General features: G+C 36.2%; 1 protein-coding gene across 3 annotated transcripts in view; it reads left to right on the top strand.

Annotated features, from left to right (window-relative positions):
• Window positions 1-15936: 15936 nt before the first annotated feature.
• The window catches only part of LOC123599009 (sodium channel protein type 2 subunit alpha), a 140629-nt gene continuing 138814 nt past the window's right edge, over window positions 15937-17751 (top strand). For all 3 annotated transcript variants that reach the window (XM_045480056.1, XM_045480055.1, XM_045480059.1), the window contains exon 1: window positions 15937-16167. Coding sequence is in view for 1 of the 3 variants with exons in the window: in XM_045480059.1 (XP_045336015.1) it covers window positions 16142-16167 (26 nt within the window). In the remaining 2 variants the exon portion in view is untranslated. The remainder of the gene's footprint in view (window positions 16168-17751) is intronic.

Consider the following 17751-nt stretch of genomic DNA (forward strand, 5'->3'; position numbering starts at 1 on the left):
ACAAAGTGGTGGATCACTATCTTGTACACCTGAAACTAATATTATACTGTGTTAACTAACTGGAATTTAAATAAGAATTACAAATACATATATAATTAATATGAGTAAACCTTTATCATAGTCAATGACATCATTTGTGTAGAAACTATAATGACATTTATGGGGTATCTACTGTGCTCTAGGCATGCTACATTTTTTTTTTTTACTTAATACTCACAACCTTACAAGATAGTTACAGAGGAGTTAACTGATACTAGAAAGATTGAGTAAAGTGTCCAGGGTCACAGAACTAGTAAATACTTGAACCAAGATTTCATCCAAGCATTGTCTTGCTCCAAAGCCCACATTCTTTTTTAACCTAAGCACATGTAAAAGTGTTGACTATATACTCAATCTATTATTGTTAGAATCAATGGAAAAAGTGCCTTGTTTAGGGAAAAAAGGCAATGTGGGCCAAGGTAGTCAGGACAGGTTCAGAAAGAGGTAACTCTCAAGCCAACTCTTAGGAGGAGAGAAAGAGAGAAGGTGGTGTTCTACCATAAAGAATATCATGGCATAAGAAAGTAGTCTCTTAGAACATTCAGTCTGGTCTTTATAAGAGATAGCTTTTTTTGATTCAACACTTTGGGACAAATTTTCTTGCCTGATTGAACAGAAATGGTATTTTTTCTGCAGATACCTTTGAGCCATACTGTGAAATGCATAGATATTTCTTCTTGGAACCAGCTCTGCCAGCATGCTTGAATAAGCAGAATTATTCCTCTAAGCTATCTGAAATGGAGCTGAGATACCAATAAGCAAATCATAACACACAAGAATGGAAAAGACCAACATTTATTCCATCCAAGTAGTGCTTACATTAATCTGATTAATTAAAGCATGAATGAAAACTATTTATTTGTGAAAGAACACCATTAAATTAGCTCTTCACCCTAGGAGACACACTGTGATTGTTGGATCTCATTCTGTTTTTAGCCTGATTGCTTTCTTCTTTAAAAGCAGTGCCTTACTACATTTTCCCATATTTCCTACTAGTTGAAGCTGGGCCAGTGCATTGCCAGAGAAGAGTTTTTGCTTGTTTCACTGATGACCAGATTCAAACAAAAGCAGTGTTTTTATATTGAAATTAGTCATGAAATTTGTCATCAGATAAGCTTATATGCACAACAAGGCAGCTACCCAAATAGAAGCAACAATGTAAGGATCATGTTATATGTTTTTGAGGATTTTTCCAGGGAGGTTTAGTTCCCACTTGGATTCTATATAATCACTTTTTTCTAGAAATTTTTATAAGCAGCAGGTTTATTTCCATTGCATTTATATTGGGCTTCAGTGGAGATGAGTTGTTTTTATTGACTGTGTTCTGACGAAAGATACTTCAAGATTCCTTGAAATATATAAGAAGCTTAAGAATCCAGTCAGAATTGCTCATAAAATAGCCTTTTGCTCAACTGATAAGTGACTTAGTTATGGCTTTGACCTTGTAATATCTGTCTGGAATGGCCATATTGAATATGTTAGTGGGACTTAATATGATCCTCTGTGTTTATAACTGGGTCTCCAATCTGTTCAAAAGACTAGAAAGTGTTGTTTCATAAATGGAGAAATGAAAATAATAGGGTATAGGAAGTTACTTAAAATTAAAATCAGCTTAAAATGAAATAATTGATTACAACATATAAGCCATAAAATTTATATTTGACTATACAAAATTCCTTGGTAAATATGCAGAGTAATAGCTTAAATATAACATTAGGTTATGTTTAAATAAATATCAAGTATATTTAAAATTCAGACAGGGTGGAAGACAAGAGAAGAAAGAGTGTTAACTGGTAATTCAAAATGTAAATTATAGTATTTTTCCAAATTTAGAAGAATTTGACCAAGTGATAAATTCATGGAACATACGTGAAGGGCTGGACCAAAAAAACAAAATAGGTTTAGGTGGAATGTTGTATAAATACTCTAGTAAACATATTTTTGTTATTTTTTCACCTGAGAAACCTTTCTTGATCTTCTCCTTGCTTCCAACCTCAGGTTTGTTAGCTCTGTCATCCGCTATACTTGTCTGCATTATGAAACGTGTTTCTCACTCTGCGCCAATCTTGGTTTCCTTTTCCTTCTTACCTATTAGAAGGTAAACTGCTTGAAACAGAGATTTTACTTTGTTTATCTTTGGATCCCTAGCATCTAACACAGGGTCTGATAACAAACATTTATCCAGTTGACTGGATCTACACAATGGTCTGGATATGCCACACATTTGGGATTGCCTTTATTTAAAGGGACAGGACAGGTTTGAACTTTTTTGTCCTATCTTTTTAAATCCACATGACTAACACCCAGAGGTGCAAATGAGGTGGAGGAGAGCCCAGGAGCTATTTCTAGGAAGAAAGCATTTCTCTGATCCTTTGCTTCTGCCCACAGTGTTAATAACACTTTGTTCAGCACCCACACTCAATTTCATTCCAGCTGGGACTCTTCTGATTAGCAGTCTGCTCTTTGTGTTCCCAGAGACCAGCTAAAAGGATGGGCCGCAATGACAAAATTAAATAAATATGATATTACATGTGACAGCATCTTACGTCAATACCAGAGAAGAAAAACAAAGAAGCTCAAAGGTTCTTTTTGTTATCCAGCACTGCCTACTTACAATTTCAGAATAATTTTGTAGCAGTTTGTTGTTTCAGAAATAACTTCACAACTTTATTTGATTGATCTTTGTAACAACCTTGTAAATTTGGATGATAGAGGGAGCTATAATACTGTATCCGAGATAAGGGAGGAGTGATGAATCTGCTCTAGATGGTTGTCAGGGTCTGCACAGATCCTGAAATTTATAAGATTAGTAGATTATCAAGCAGATTATGGAAAAGAAAGGAGGTTCACAGTGGAGATAACAATGTGAAGGAGGGAAAAGAGACATGAAAATGTATGCTGTGACTGGGAATATCCAGTAATATGGAAGCTAATGGCACATAGTAGAGGAGTGGAGATAAACCCGAAAAGGTAAAGCAGGCAGAAATCACATCACAAAAGATTTTTCTTGCCAGCCTCAGGGGCTAGGACTTCATCCTTGGACATTAGTGAGCCATTTTCTAACAGGGGATCATAATTGGTTCTGTGCTTAGAACTAACTATTTTAGAAAGCACAATTTCTCATAATTGGAACAAAGATATGCAGTATTTTTCTGCTTCAGAATATATGTTCTTTACACTTGAGATCCAATTTCATGGTTCTACCCAAGGTGAAGTACTATTACCAACCTGCCATCTGTAAATCTAACTTTCTTCACCTCTAAAGAAAGCCTGTGTGAATGACAGTAAGTGCAACTCATGGTATTATAGGGATAATTTCAGATACACTTTAAATTATATTAAAAATTAATAATTTAAAAATGTTACAGCATAGGGAAGATAGTCAATGGTATTGTAATAGCATTGTATAGTGACAGGTAATAGCTACACTTGTGGTGAGCATAGCATAACATGGAGATTTGTGGGATCTCTATGTTGTACACCTGAAACTAATGTAATGTTGTGTATCAACTCTACTCAATTTAAATAAAGTAATTATTTGCATCTATGAGCCTATTATCATTATTAACAAATTAAATGTAATATTCTTTATCATTAAAACACTGCATCTGATCAGATAGAAGTGACAGTAGGAGGAAGGCAAAAGAGCAGTCAGAATGCTAGATAGAGAACCAGGAGAGAGACTTAGAATTATTGGCACATGGAGGAAAACCTGAGTTTTGTTGCTGTAACTACAACTGCTATTAAATTTGTCCCAACAGCAAAACTCCCACTCTTATATTTTAAGCCTTCTGTGCTGGTACTCTGTTCTAAACTTACAAGGCTGTATGACTCCTAACTAACAAGTGTTAAAAATACTGACTGTAGTCTGTGGATAATATTTTAATGTGTGGGTAAAGTGTTTTTCTCCTTCAGAAAGTTCAATTGAAGGAAGCCTTTTATGTTTATTTCCAAGCTCATATACAAATTTGGGAGCAATGAGATAAGTTCTCTACAGTTATTTTTATTTTTGTTGGTTCCCTTTTGGAATCTATGGATAGAAACTGTTATATTAGGTTCTACATCATTAGTGTATTACAGTAGGACTCTAGAAGTGAAGCTGGGGGATTGGAGTAGTGGTATCCTCCAGAGACCATTCTTTTGTGCTTTCCGGGGCAGGTGAGGTAGATGAGTTCCCACTTTGGCACTTATAGGAGCTTGATAAGCCAATGTTTCTCATGGTATGGTCTATAGAACGCTAACCACAGAGATATTCTAAGGGAAAAGGAGCTCTATAATCCAGTATTATGGCAAATTCTTCTAATAAAAATCTCTTTGTTTAAGATTCACAATACACATTAGCGCTTTAAATATCTTGAGGTAATCCTTTAGTAAAAAAGAATTTGTTTCTTAATATTTTAATATTTTTTAATTTTTTTTTCAGTGTTTATTTATTTTTGGGACAGAGAGAGACAGAGCATGAATGGGGGAGGGGCAGAGAGAGAGGGAGACACAGAATCGGAAACAGGCTCCAGGCTCCGAGCCATCAGCCCAGAGCCTGACGCGGGGCTCGAACTCACGGACCGCGAGATCGTGACCTGGCTGAAGTCGGACGCTTAACCGACTGCACCACCCAGGCGCCCCAATATTTTAATATTTATATTTTATATATTTATTTTATATATTTACTTAATTATATTAATTTAATATATTTATATATTTGTGTTTATATTTAATATTTTTATATTTATAAAATATTTTAATATTTTTAATCCAATGTGGTAGACTGCTAGTTTTCCCCCAAAAAATGTATTCTCTCCTTTTCTCATAGTAATTGAGATTAACCTGGGAACATGGCCACCAAACTTCTTCCCTTGCAGTTAGGCATGGCGATGTAATTGAGTTCTCACCAATTGATTGTAACTGAGTAAATGTACAATCTCTGCATTGTTTGCTTAGAAAAAAAATTGCTTGTTCTCCACCTTCTTTCTTCTTCCCATGGGACATAACGTAGACATGAAAGTCAACCAACCTCAACCACAAGGATGAGGGCAATTTCCTAGGAGGGAGAAGAACAGCAGGATGGTTCATGATGTATGAGCCTGCCTCTATACTCTAGAGTCTTATGGGAGAGATAATTTTCTTTCCTGTTTGAGTCAGGATATAACTTCGTTATAATATCTCAGTTTATACCTTATTATACTCAACATTCTTTAACCCATTTTTTACTCTAGAAACTAACTTCCCCCTCAGTGTGGAAAATCTATTAACATCTTGAAAAGCTAAATTTCTTTTTTTTTTTTTCAACGTTTATTTATTTTTGGGACAGAGAGAGACAGAGCGTGAACGGGGGAGGGGTAGAGAGAGAGGGAGACACAGAATCGGAAACAGGCTCCAGGCTCTGAGCCATCAGCCCAGAGCCTGACGCGGGGCTCGAACTCACGACCGCGAGATCGTGACCTGGCTGAAGTCGGACGCTTAACCGACTGCGCCACCCAGGCACCCCGAAAAGCTAAATTTCTAGGGAACACACTTTAGGCAATATTGGACAATGCCAAAGGATTCTTTAATTCTTATTTGTTAGTCAACACCACATGCTTTGAGGCATGACTTATTCCATGATTTTCCTTACCACTCTCTGTCTCCTTGTTGTCACTGCTATTATTGATGACCCAGGACTCAATTCCATATATCTAATAGCTCTTCAGAATCCTTCACTGGACCTAGCAAGGATGTAAGGAATAAGAGAGGTTACCAAGAATCACATGAAAGATTGAAGAGCCACCTGAAAAGGATGCCATAACTCTTACTTGCACTGAATTCACAAAGTCCAATAAACTGCAGAGAACTGAGCATTTGTAACTTAATTTTGTATTAAAGAGGAAAATGTAATGGTTTGGTGAACACTGAGAATTCTCTCTGCCACCCTGGAGTTTGAAAAATGCCAGTCTTACTTAATTCAACTCTTTCTAGTTGTATTCTCTTTTAGAAACATATAAAATGCTCTCACACTGAGCAAGGTGAAGCAATGAAACCACTCTTATTGTAATACCCACAAGAAAGTGCAAATCCTTTCCATGGACTGGACTGTTTGGTTTACTGGAAAGAAAACTGGTTGGAGGATAAGGTGGTAGGGCTTCTAGTTCTCTCTCTTCAAGTGATACCTCTCTTAAGTCATCTACCTTTTCTGAGGTATAAATTCAAGGAGACATGAATCCGTTTCCTGATTTGTAAAACAAGAGAGGTATTTAGATATTTGCCTTAGTCACAGTGTCTTGTTATTTAAGAGGCAAAGTGAATCATAGGAGCCTATTATTCCTACATCAATGAGAAATCCTCAGTACAAAACCCATATAACAACATTTCTGACAGGATTCAAACTCTGGTGGAACTCAAACAAATTCCTTTCTACAGGGTAGCTCTTTCCATTGTCACATAGCTATCATTAAGTTCTTTCTTATATTGAGCAAAAGTGTAATGATAAAAGCAGGTGGAACTTAAAGATTTTAGTACCTTCTTTCTACCTGAGTTACTTGTGAACTGCCCCTTTTTGCACTATTCGCCATTTCAGTGAGTCATGCCACCTATCTTCTTCATAATTGTTCAAATACTATATTTCATCATTTGGTTCTCTCAACTGTAAGAGCTTTTGGTCCACACCTCCAACAACTCTGCCCACCAATCCTGGAGAACATTAAAAGGCACTGCTGAGGGGCACCTGGGTGGCTCAGTCGGTTAAGCGTCCAACTTTGGCTCAGGTCATGATCTCACAGTTTGTGAGTTCGAGCCCCTCGTCAGGCCCTGTGCTGATAGCTCAGAGCCTGAAGCCCACCTCAGATTCTGTGTCTCCCTCTCTCTCTGCCCCTCCTCTGTCATGCTCTGTCTCTCTCTCTCTCAAAAATAAATAAACATTAAAAAACAATTTTGAGGGGCACCTGGGTGGCTCAGTCGGTTGGGCGGCCGACTTCGGCTCAGGTCACGATCTCATGGTCCGTGAGTTCGAGCCCCACGTCGGGCTCTGTGCTGACAGCTCAGAGCCTGGAGCCTGTTTCAGATTCTGTGTCTCCCTCTCTCTGACCCTCCCCCGTTCATGCTCTGTCTCTCTCTGTCTCAAAAATAAATAAACGTTAAAAAAAAAAAAAACAATTTTGAAAAAGGCACTGCTGATTTCTTGATATCCTCTAACAGCTCTATCTTCCTCATGTATGGGTTCATTTTATATCGCAACAACATATCTTTTATTCTTGGCTTACCATCCTCATCTACTCACGTTGTTCACGATGATGTGAATTTTATTTCTGTTATTAACATACTTTATTCTCTGTCAATTTGCCCTTTCTTGTTCCAGAGCCACATATGGAAACTTGTCCTGTTTGCTCAGCCCTTATTCTCCTTTTATCCAAGAAGGAGATAGGTTAAATGTCTCCAGATATGCAGACCTTTCCCCCAGGTCTTCCACAGACCTCAACTGGTGTGAAAATAAAGATCAAAATGGGAATTTCAAGCCATCTCTGGCAGTATGACAGGACCCTCTCGTGTACAAACCACAAAGCATATAGACAAGGCTAGATGAGGCATTCACTCTGGGAGATCCTGGTTTGATCAATGTATTTTGTCATTTCTAGGGTTTTATGGTTACTAATGATGGGTCACTAGTAGTGATCTCAAGAAGGTAAAGACTTTCATATCTACAGTCTTTGTCTAGAACTGAAGACTTACTCACCCAAAGATCCTGTTGACTTCTGCTCTGCAAGCTGGCTTTGAAGTAATAATGACTCCAACATGCCAGGATGATATTACTCCCCAGGAAAACTCTATACCATTTATGTTTTTCTAGGTAACTGATCCTGTCCAAAGAGTAAGATCAACAAACCAATGAAATCCCCTCTGAAGCCTGAGTACTTTCCTTTGAGATTATCTTTTTGAACTCAGCCTGTATCACTAACTGACCATAGCTGGTCACAAGAGCAGTTACACCTACACAGTTCTTGAGGACCTGACTGGTCTGTTCAAGGTCCTCTATACCCCACCCCCTGCCACTGTTCTTTTTTTTTTTTTTTTTTAACTTTTTTTAACGTTTATTTATTTTTGAGGAGAGACAGAGCATGAGGTGGGGAGAAGAGAGAAAGAGGGAGACACAGAATCTGAAACAGGCTCCAGGCTCTAAGCTGTCAGCACAGAGCCCGACGTGGGGCTCGAACTCACGGACCTCAGGATCATGACCTGAGCTGAAGTCGGACGCTTAACAGACTGAGCCACCCAGGTGCCCCACCACTGTCCTTAAATTACTTATTTTGGATAATACTATGCTGGTGGTGGTGTTTCACTCATTCAAAGGAAACATTTAAACTACTACTCTGACTTCAATCTTCCTCTCTACTTTGACATCTCAGTGACTGGCTACATGTCTAAAACAATGTTTGTCCATTCAGAGGACTCTGTTTCCAGTTAATATTTAGATTAAAGAAATGCCTCCTGAAGCCAAATCCATTTGAAAAACAAGTTGGTTCTGTACTGGATTTATTTGCATCATCCAACGTGCTGGAAGAACACTATTTGGTGCCCAGGTAGCAAAGTTATTAATTCTGTGCTATTTCCTTTCTAGGTGTTCCCTCCATTTCTGACATCCCTTATCATCTGAGTCGGTGATTTGCCTGGCTCAAGAAAGCATCTTGCCAGTGAACTGCAATATGATAGAGGTAACTTTAAGTAACTGACAGGTTGATATGAGCATGGGTCAAGGGAAAAGATGTGCAGTGCCCCCTCTTATCTCTAGAAACGTACCAGAGAGTACTTATCCTCACTATATGGTGAACCCTGAGACACTCAGAAATTTCTCTAGACTTCATCTTCCTCTGTCCACTTCATTTACAAAACAACTAGCATCTGTCTGGCCCCATCACTCTAGGGTTTGATTTTGAGTTCACTTTTCTCATTTGTCATGCTAGAATGTTCTCATGTGGCTTAGGTCCCTATAACTTGCTATGGTGTAATAAATCCAATAAGGGCAAAACCTACTTCTAGTGATTACTGTCTTCCCTAGTTCAGCCTTCATATTTCATATAAGTGGGGACAAGGGCTTTCTGCTCCATGCAGCCCCCAGGGCCTAATTATCTCTGACCTCTCCATCTCATCTCATAATCCATCCCAGTGAGATCTTCTTAAAATTCTCTGTTGTCCTGAATTAAGAGTGTAGTTGTAGTTCTCTACCTTCTGTTGTTTACCCCACAGAGGTGAATTTGTCAGAAAATAAAATTAGGAATTTACCCAATGCAGTTTTTAATCTAGAATTTTTATCTGATAATTACCGTTACTACTAATGATGATGATGATGAAGTTGGAAAAATGAAGCACTATGAAATGGCTGCCATAAAAACCATTAAAAAAAAAAAAGGATTTGGAGTTTATGATCAGCGTTCTGCCTATTAGGGAGATTTTTGCAGACACCAAGTGACCATACTTTGTCATAGGGTTCAGAGAGTGTCAGTGTGTCTAAGTGGTTCATCATGTTGGTTGAGTTTTTGCTTCAGGACAAAAGCATGCCTCCTGATTAGTGATGTCAGGATAACCTGATTATACTTTCCATTATCTTCAGCAGGGAGCCACCAGCCGGCATTCATGCATTTCTGGTGTCAGTAAGAGGATCATGTAAGACTTTTAGCATGTCTGAGAACTTCTCATTCAGTGGATCATGGAAAGCTGCACTTTCTTTCAGAGAACTATCTTCTGGGAAGAGAAGACACTCTGGCAGAATTCCAGGAGTCATATGTTTCTCTTCTTCACCACCCTCTTCTCCCACTCATTATTCTCTTGACAATTTATTTTCCTTAATCACTCTGGCTCCTTCTGTCTCTCTTCTTGCATTCTCTTTCTGTTTTCCTGTATTAGTCCTTCCATCAGTTGCAAACCCATCACCTGCACTAAAATGCCACAGTCAAGAGAAGCAAACCTGAAGATCATCCTTCTTTTCCACGTCCACATCCTGCCCTTTTGGCTCACATAATTGGTGAGGACCTGGAGTTGAGAACAAAAAGCATGTAAATTCCAAAGCTTACTGGAATATTTTCTTCAGTGTTTTTATGTCCTGAGTCTGAAGTGAACTCAAATAGAACCTGAACACTGAAAATAGAAGTCTGAGTTGGAGGTCAAGACATAAGGCACAAGACACAGCTAGTAAGCTGAGGGATTTTTAGCTTTATTTTCTTTATCTTTATGAGGAAAGAAAAAAAAAACTTATTTCACAGATCTGTTGTGGGAATTTAATGAGAATATCTATGGAAGGTGCCCAGCACATTGCTTGACACATAAAAAAGTATTCAATAAACATTAGCTATTGTTAAAATTATGTAACACCTCCTCTTTCAAAGGATTATGGCAAATATTCCATCATATTTTGTTTATGGAAGTTATATGCTTCTGACAGCCCAATTTTTACTACCTCTTTATGTCTTTATCCTTCATTTGATAACATACTGGTAAATGTCAATTCATTACTAATTGGAAATAGTGTGATAAGCTACTCTTTTTTTTTCATCGGTATTAGTTTTTTAACATGGTATTAAAAAAAAAAAAAGTCTGCCTAGCTTGGAGGTCTTTGATGCCCTAATGATAACGCTACTAGAAAAACATTAGATATAGAGTACAACTTTATAAAACTGTCTTCAAGTTGGCAACCAATAATTTTAAAAGGGCTGGCATATTTCAAGGTAACTAAAACTGAACAAATTAAGTTGTTCTTTTCAGTGGTTTCCTTGGTTGGATTTCTTCAATGCAGATATTTTATATTGGAAGAATTGATGCAAGAAAAATGTAAACAATATTAGGCACTAACTAGACTGTCTTTCTCTATTTCTTGAATTATACAGATGTTAAAAAAAGTTGAAAAGTGGTTAAAAGTGACAAAATCAAATTTTGATCAAATATATAAACATATTAAATAATATGTTATTATCTAATAATTATTATAATCATTTCATTAAGATATATAATACATAAATATATAATAAATAAGGCAGGTAATTATATACAAGTATTATATATAAAATATATTGCATGTATATAAATCACTTATATGAATATTTTATATACGATATGCATGTTTAAAGATATAAATATAAAAAATATATAATATATATATACACACACAAAGCTGAAGACCTAGGAAAGCCAGTGGGGTAATTCAGTCTGAGTCCAAAGGCCTAAGAACCAATGGAGTCAATAGTGTAAATTCCAGCCTGAGGGCAGGAGAAGATGAGATGTCTCAGCTCAAGCAGGGAGGCAGAAGAAAAAGGAATGAATTCTTTCTTCTTTTACCTTTTGTTCTATTCAGGCACTCAACACATTGCATGACACCCACACACCCACACTGGAGAGGGCAGTATGTTCTGAGTCCACTAAGTTCAAATGCTCATCTCATCCAGAAACACTCTCACAGATACACCTAAAGATAATGTTTGCTCTGGACTCCCTTGGCCAGTTAAGTTGACGAATAAAATTAACCACTGCACTTGCTTTTATCCCTAAAGATTAAAGTAACTGAAAATCAAACTGCCAAAATAAAACTGTAAATTTTATGATTAAAGTAGTGCCAGAGAGATATATCATTAAGAAATTGTGCTTTATTGGTTTACTGTTGCTAGCCAAAAGAATTTCAAGTTGATCTCAGAATACGTGTGTGTGTGTGTGTGTGTGTGTGTGTGTGTGTGTGTGTGTATCACACATATATATATTCTGGATTAGAATATACATTTTTAATAAAAATAAGGTTGCAATAATCTCCTCAAAGTTGTTCAAAGTCTCTTTCAAAGTGACAAAAAAAAAAACACTAACATAAAATAAGAGATGTTCAATGCTATTTTACCACAATTATTTTAGAACTCCATTGAAAACATTTGTAGCGCGTAGTGGTCTACATTTAATTTTTGTATAATTAACCCAGTATATTTACTGAATACCCACCATAAATTCGGCTTTCTGTTCAGATTTTGGATGTTAGTTTAATCAAAGGACATGCTATTTACCACACTGAATTCACATTCTATGACAGACATGTTAATGAAAGCATGGGAATCCATACATAAAAATAAATAACATTTCCATGATATAGTAATAAAAATGATATGCATATTCTATGTCTGAAACATTCATTCTTTATTTGGGTAGCTTTGATGTTCCAGGTGCTGTTTTGTGAACCAGGTTTATAGCAATGAACAACATAGACAAATATTTCTGCCTTCATGGAGCTTACTTTTTTTCTTAGCAGAGATAAATAAAATATATAGTATGCCACTAAGTAATATAAGAAAAAATAAAAACAAAAGAGGTATGGATGTGGTGGTAAGAGTCAGGGCTAGCTTCAGTGAGGAGGTCATTCTGAGCCACAACTGGAATGACAGAGGAAATGAGCCAGGTGGAACCCATAGAAGAGCATTCCAGGCACAGAGATCCCAATATGGAAACTTTCTGAGGAAGTAGCATTGCTGCCATGTTTGAGTAACTAGCAAAGAGACCAGAGTGGTTGGAATAGACTGAGTGAAGTCAAGAGGAACTACAGAATGAATCAGAGAAGTAAAGAGGCCCATATTGCTCAGAACATTGTGAGCACTTGTGCAGACTTTGGTTTTATTCTGAGGGAGATGGATAGCCACTGGATAATTTTGAAAAGAGGAGTACATTATATGATGTACAGTGTAATAGCATGCCTTCAGTTTCTATGTTAACGTAGATGATAGCAAAAGCAAGTGAAAAAGTAGAGGAAAAGTAGTTAAGAAGCAAAAATACAAAATAAGAATGATGGTGGCTTATGCCATGATAAAATAGAGTAAAGTAGTGAGTTTGATTATGTGTATATTTTGAAAGAGGAGCCAGCAGTACTCACAAACTAATTAGATGTGGAGTATAAAAGTAAAAGATGAGTCAATGGTGACATTAACGTTTTGGCTTAATTAACACAATTAAGAGATGGAATTGCTATTACCTAAGATGGTAAATATTACAAGAGATGCAGAAGCTCATTTTAGACATGTTAATAGAGAGTGAATATGTTGAATGGCATTTGATTGTAATTCTGTAGTTCAGGAGAGTGCAGTAGGCTAGAACAATAATTTGGAAGTTGTCAAAGACTGTTTTCTGGGGCACATCAATGTTCAAAGGTAAGAAAATGGAAGGGAAAACCAGCAAAGGGCACTGAGGAAAAGCAACCATGTGTAGAAGAAGTAGACTATAGAATGGTCCCAAGCAAAGGCAAGTGAGGAAAGTATTTCAAGAAAGAGGAAGTAAGCAAACCTTTCAAATGCTTTTAAATATTATGGTTGAAAATGGATCATTGGACTAAACATGAAGAAATTGGGTCTGGCACATTACAAATGAGCATTTAGGTACTTCTTGGTTTTTGGTTCTCCTGATCCTGGTTAGACTTAGCTGATCTTAGCTGGATTTGTTCATGCTCTTGCATCAGCTGCCATGTCAGCTTGGGCTAGCTGTTCTTGGAAGTTCACAGCAAAGAAACCTGTCTTTGCTCCATGTGGTTTCATGTGTTCCATCAGGCAACCCAGACTTGTTCACCTGGTGGTCAGAGAGGGTTCCAAGAAAATAAGTGGAAGCGTGCAAGAAATTTTTAGGTCTAGACTTGAAACTGGAATAGTGTCACTTCCACTACATTCTTTTGCCAAGTCATGAGGTCAGCCCAGATAAAAGATAGAAATATAATCTCCATCTCCTAGTAGTATTCACACTGCAAACAACATGAATTGGGGAGGAGGAAAGGATTGTGAAAATGTTTACAATTTACCAGAGTGACTTTGACAAGAGCATGCTAAAAATGGATGCAAAAAAATATATTTTTAAAGGTATAACCCATTAATATTGAACTCTATGTTTGTGATTTGTCAAAACTAAAGGTATATGTTATAAAGGAATAAATGAAAAATATTTTAGGTAATTACCTATTTGCTGAGATAAATTGATTTTATGGCACATAAGTTCATGGTCCTCAAACTGGAATATTGTATCCCTAGGAGCATGTGGTGGCATGCCTGGAGGTACACAAAATCCCAGGATAAGTTAGACACATCTTCCTAATGAATAAAATTTACCCTCAAAATAATGGGACAAATGATTCATATTTTAAGAAAAAATATTTAAATTCTATATAAATTATTATAAAATTTGTGTGATTTTAAAGATAAAGTGAAGGTTCAATGATATTTCATGTTTGTGGCATCTCAAGCTCTAATCTGATTAGTTCAAGTTTCTTGGCCATTAGGAGTGATTTGCTGGAAAATTTGAAAAAAATTATCATGACTTATGTGCTCTGAGAATTTACAATGGTATCCTATATTTTTGCAGAAAACTTATGAGGTGAAATAGTTGAGTGTACATATTTAAGTAATGTGACCTACTAAGTCACGTTTTTTATTTGTGCAATGTTAGTAATGTACTTTAGAAACAATACAAATGTATCTTAATTATATTGTAGGTATAGTGGTCAGGTAAAATTTAGAGAACTAGATTTGTTCTTTTGATGCGCTTATTAATTAACTCTGGACAAATTATGAAAGAGTGGGCTTGGGTATTCTCATCTATTCAATGGGGCACTAATGGTGGCTCAATCTACATAATATGACCTCAGCAAGGATAAAATGACATATTAAAAAAGGACAAAAATGTGTGGCTGATAATCATATTTTTATTAAATAGATTTATCAGCATGACGGGTTCCAGTCAACATGTATACTACATATTCTGTGGATAAAATATTTCTTAGATATTTGTATCTTGGATACTAGCACTTATTCTGGATAAAATGTCAAATAATTCTATATCAAATATTTTATCAAAATTTTAAAATAAAATAAATAAAATTTATATTTAAAATTTTTTAGATAAAATAGATATCAAATATTACAATGACAACATTTCAGGCCAGTTTAAGATCTAGAATCCTTTAAGCTCTGGTGTTGGTTTCAGCACCACGGATAGCGTTACCACACAGCAACCAATGATCAACGCTCTGGGATATCAAAAGACTAGAGTAGGGGGAATTTTAGTTCATACACCTGTCCCCAAATTTGAATGGTATTGTGAAAAAGTGGAAAGAAAGCTATCCATCTTTTTGTTTAGAAATTTAAGAATGAACCAGATCTTCATAATTGACGATAGAAAAATTAAACAAATATACATTGAACACATAATATGCTCAGTATAATGGACATTATTTCCCAAATTCATTCTCGTAATAATTTAATTTTTCTCCCATCCTGGTACTACATAACTACACACTTACTACAATTATCAAATTCCATATAGCACGTAATTTTATATCTGTATATTTTGAAATATCTTAAAAAGCTTGGGTTGTCTAAAGATTTTCTAGTTTGCCTTTTAGTAATTTCATTACCTGCATTAACTTTAATCCTCCAAAATTGCCCCCAAATAACAAAAGTAACAACATAACAAAGAATTTCTCTAGTAGTAAAAACTTAAACAACTTCTCCACAAAAAAGTACCAGTAAAGATAAAGTTGGCAACTAAAATTATTTTATAGGAGATACATGTTACTTTTTCAGGTTGAGTTGAGTAAGTCTTAAGGTAAACATTAAGTTTGTAATGCTATGAAAAGCTTCCATTTAGTTTAAATATAATGTAAGCAAATTTAACTAAACCCCAAAAGTAGGATTACAAATTTTAAAAATGTATACTCTAATGCTTCCTAAATGTTTAATTTACAATTAATTAAGGTAGTTGATTTGAAATACAGTGGAATTATGTGCTATATGCACCATTTAATCAAGCTTGCTAAATGTAACATTGCCAAAGGATCTTGAATGAAAATGGTTCCAGTTTTGGCCAGAAGATGGAGCTGTCATGTAAGACGCAGGCTTATATTTATTTATTTATTTATTTTTCAATTTAGCATGCTGCTTTCTAACAGACAGTGGGTACCATCGAGTGAGCGTCAGAACAGAAAGCTAAAGCAGAAGCAGAGAGGATGCTGCGGTCGTCCTTTCTCGTTTTTTCTTCTTGAGGATGGAACACATGTGAGATTTTATTTTCTGCTTCAGTCAAAATTCTGAAGAACTGCATTGGAGACTATTATATTCACCACATATATGGATTCTGTGCTATGATTTACAATTCCCTTTATTTCAGGTAAGGCAACATGACTCTATCTTTGATCTATCCATGAATTGTTATCTGTGTTAATAATAAAGTGTGCGCTTTGTAAGCTTGGATTTAGATCTGAAAGATGGAAAAGCTCTAATTCTAGCTGCCCTGGATCTTTAAATCTTCCTGCATTGAAATGAGATTTGACTCTGACATGTTGTATTTTAATATTTCTTTGGTTTTCTGGCCTTTAGTGCCCATCTGTGACTACATTTGTGTACCTTTTGAAGGTAAAGCTTTCAAAGTGAAGGATGGGTCTTCCTCTCACAAGGGAAATACTGCTCCTTAATGCAGTGAACAAATTGTAGAGATGTAATGAAGCAGATTAACATGGCAGTGGCTTTGCCAAAGCCCAGGGCTGAGCCTTGTGATAGACGCCTCAAAGGCACACCAACATTCTGAGCCCAAAGGCCTTCTAAACAATTCCTGCCGGCTATGATGGTATGGATTAGTTATGTGGGTTTTTCTTTTTCCATTTTAGAAAAAATATGTAAGTCATTTCTTCCATGAAATATTTGTATAATGTCTTTAACAGACTTGGAATGACAGTACAGACCCCCTCCCTCTCCTAGTATGGATGTAAGGAGTAAACTGAAAACAAATTAATTGCTGAGAAAATGGATATTGCTTAGATTTTGGTGGATGTGTGATGGTAGGACTGTGCCATTTAAACTAGTTGATATTGTGTAAGGTGCTCACATTTTAAATATTTTTGGTCATGTTGCATTAGCTGTGCTAAAAGATGGAATGACTCAGGAGCTGGAAATTGCATGCAACAGCCTTGCTTTTCTCTGCTGCTTCTCATGACTTCTCCCTAAATCCTCTTTTCATTGTTATCAATTTAATGGGGAGAGAGCAATTTAGAAATCCCACATTTAAAAGTCCTAATTGTCATTATATCAATTTTAAGTGAAAATTTAAAACATTCAAAAATTATTTTTGTGAGATTGTTTTGAAGTGCCTCATTTTCTCCCCTTTGGGAAGAGTAGTGTGTGTGTACATTAGTGTGTGTGTGTGTGTGTGTGTGTGTGTGTGTGTGTGTGTGTGATGGTGGTGGTAGAGGTGGCAGGTAGTAGGGGTGCATTGGTATGTTTCTATCTTACTCATCGTTTTTCTATAAAGAGGTAGTTGTGCTGTGTCAGAGGTTGTGCAAGCTATGGGGAAAGATTTTATAGACTGGTTCGAACCACCAAGGGAAAAAGATCCATTCTTTGGACATGTGAGGCCTATAAGGAGATTTAAGTTCCACATAGTTCTGTACACATGGCAATTTTTAGAACCACAGATTTTTAACATTTATTTATTTCATTGTTTTAAAATAACTGCAGCAGTGAGATTCAGTTTTCCATAGCCACATGCTAAATTAGATTCAGAGACAAGGCTAGAACACAGATTGACAGTTTTCAATGTATTTCATAGCAGTAACACAATTTACCTCTAATGTGGACATATCCAAATGGCATATACCAGGTGTGCTGATATTGACTATATGTGTGTGTGTCTGCTAATTCTATGAAATAGAGCTTCTGTCAAAGTACACATTGTGTTATTTAATGGCATATTATATGC

This window comes from Leopardus geoffroyi, chromosome C1 (assembly GCF_018350155.1).
Source record: "Leopardus geoffroyi isolate Oge1 chromosome C1, O.geoffroyi_Oge1_pat1.0, whole genome shotgun sequence".
In the NCBI taxonomy this organism is placed as follows: domain Eukaryota; kingdom Metazoa; phylum Chordata; class Mammalia; order Carnivora; family Felidae; genus Leopardus; species Leopardus geoffroyi.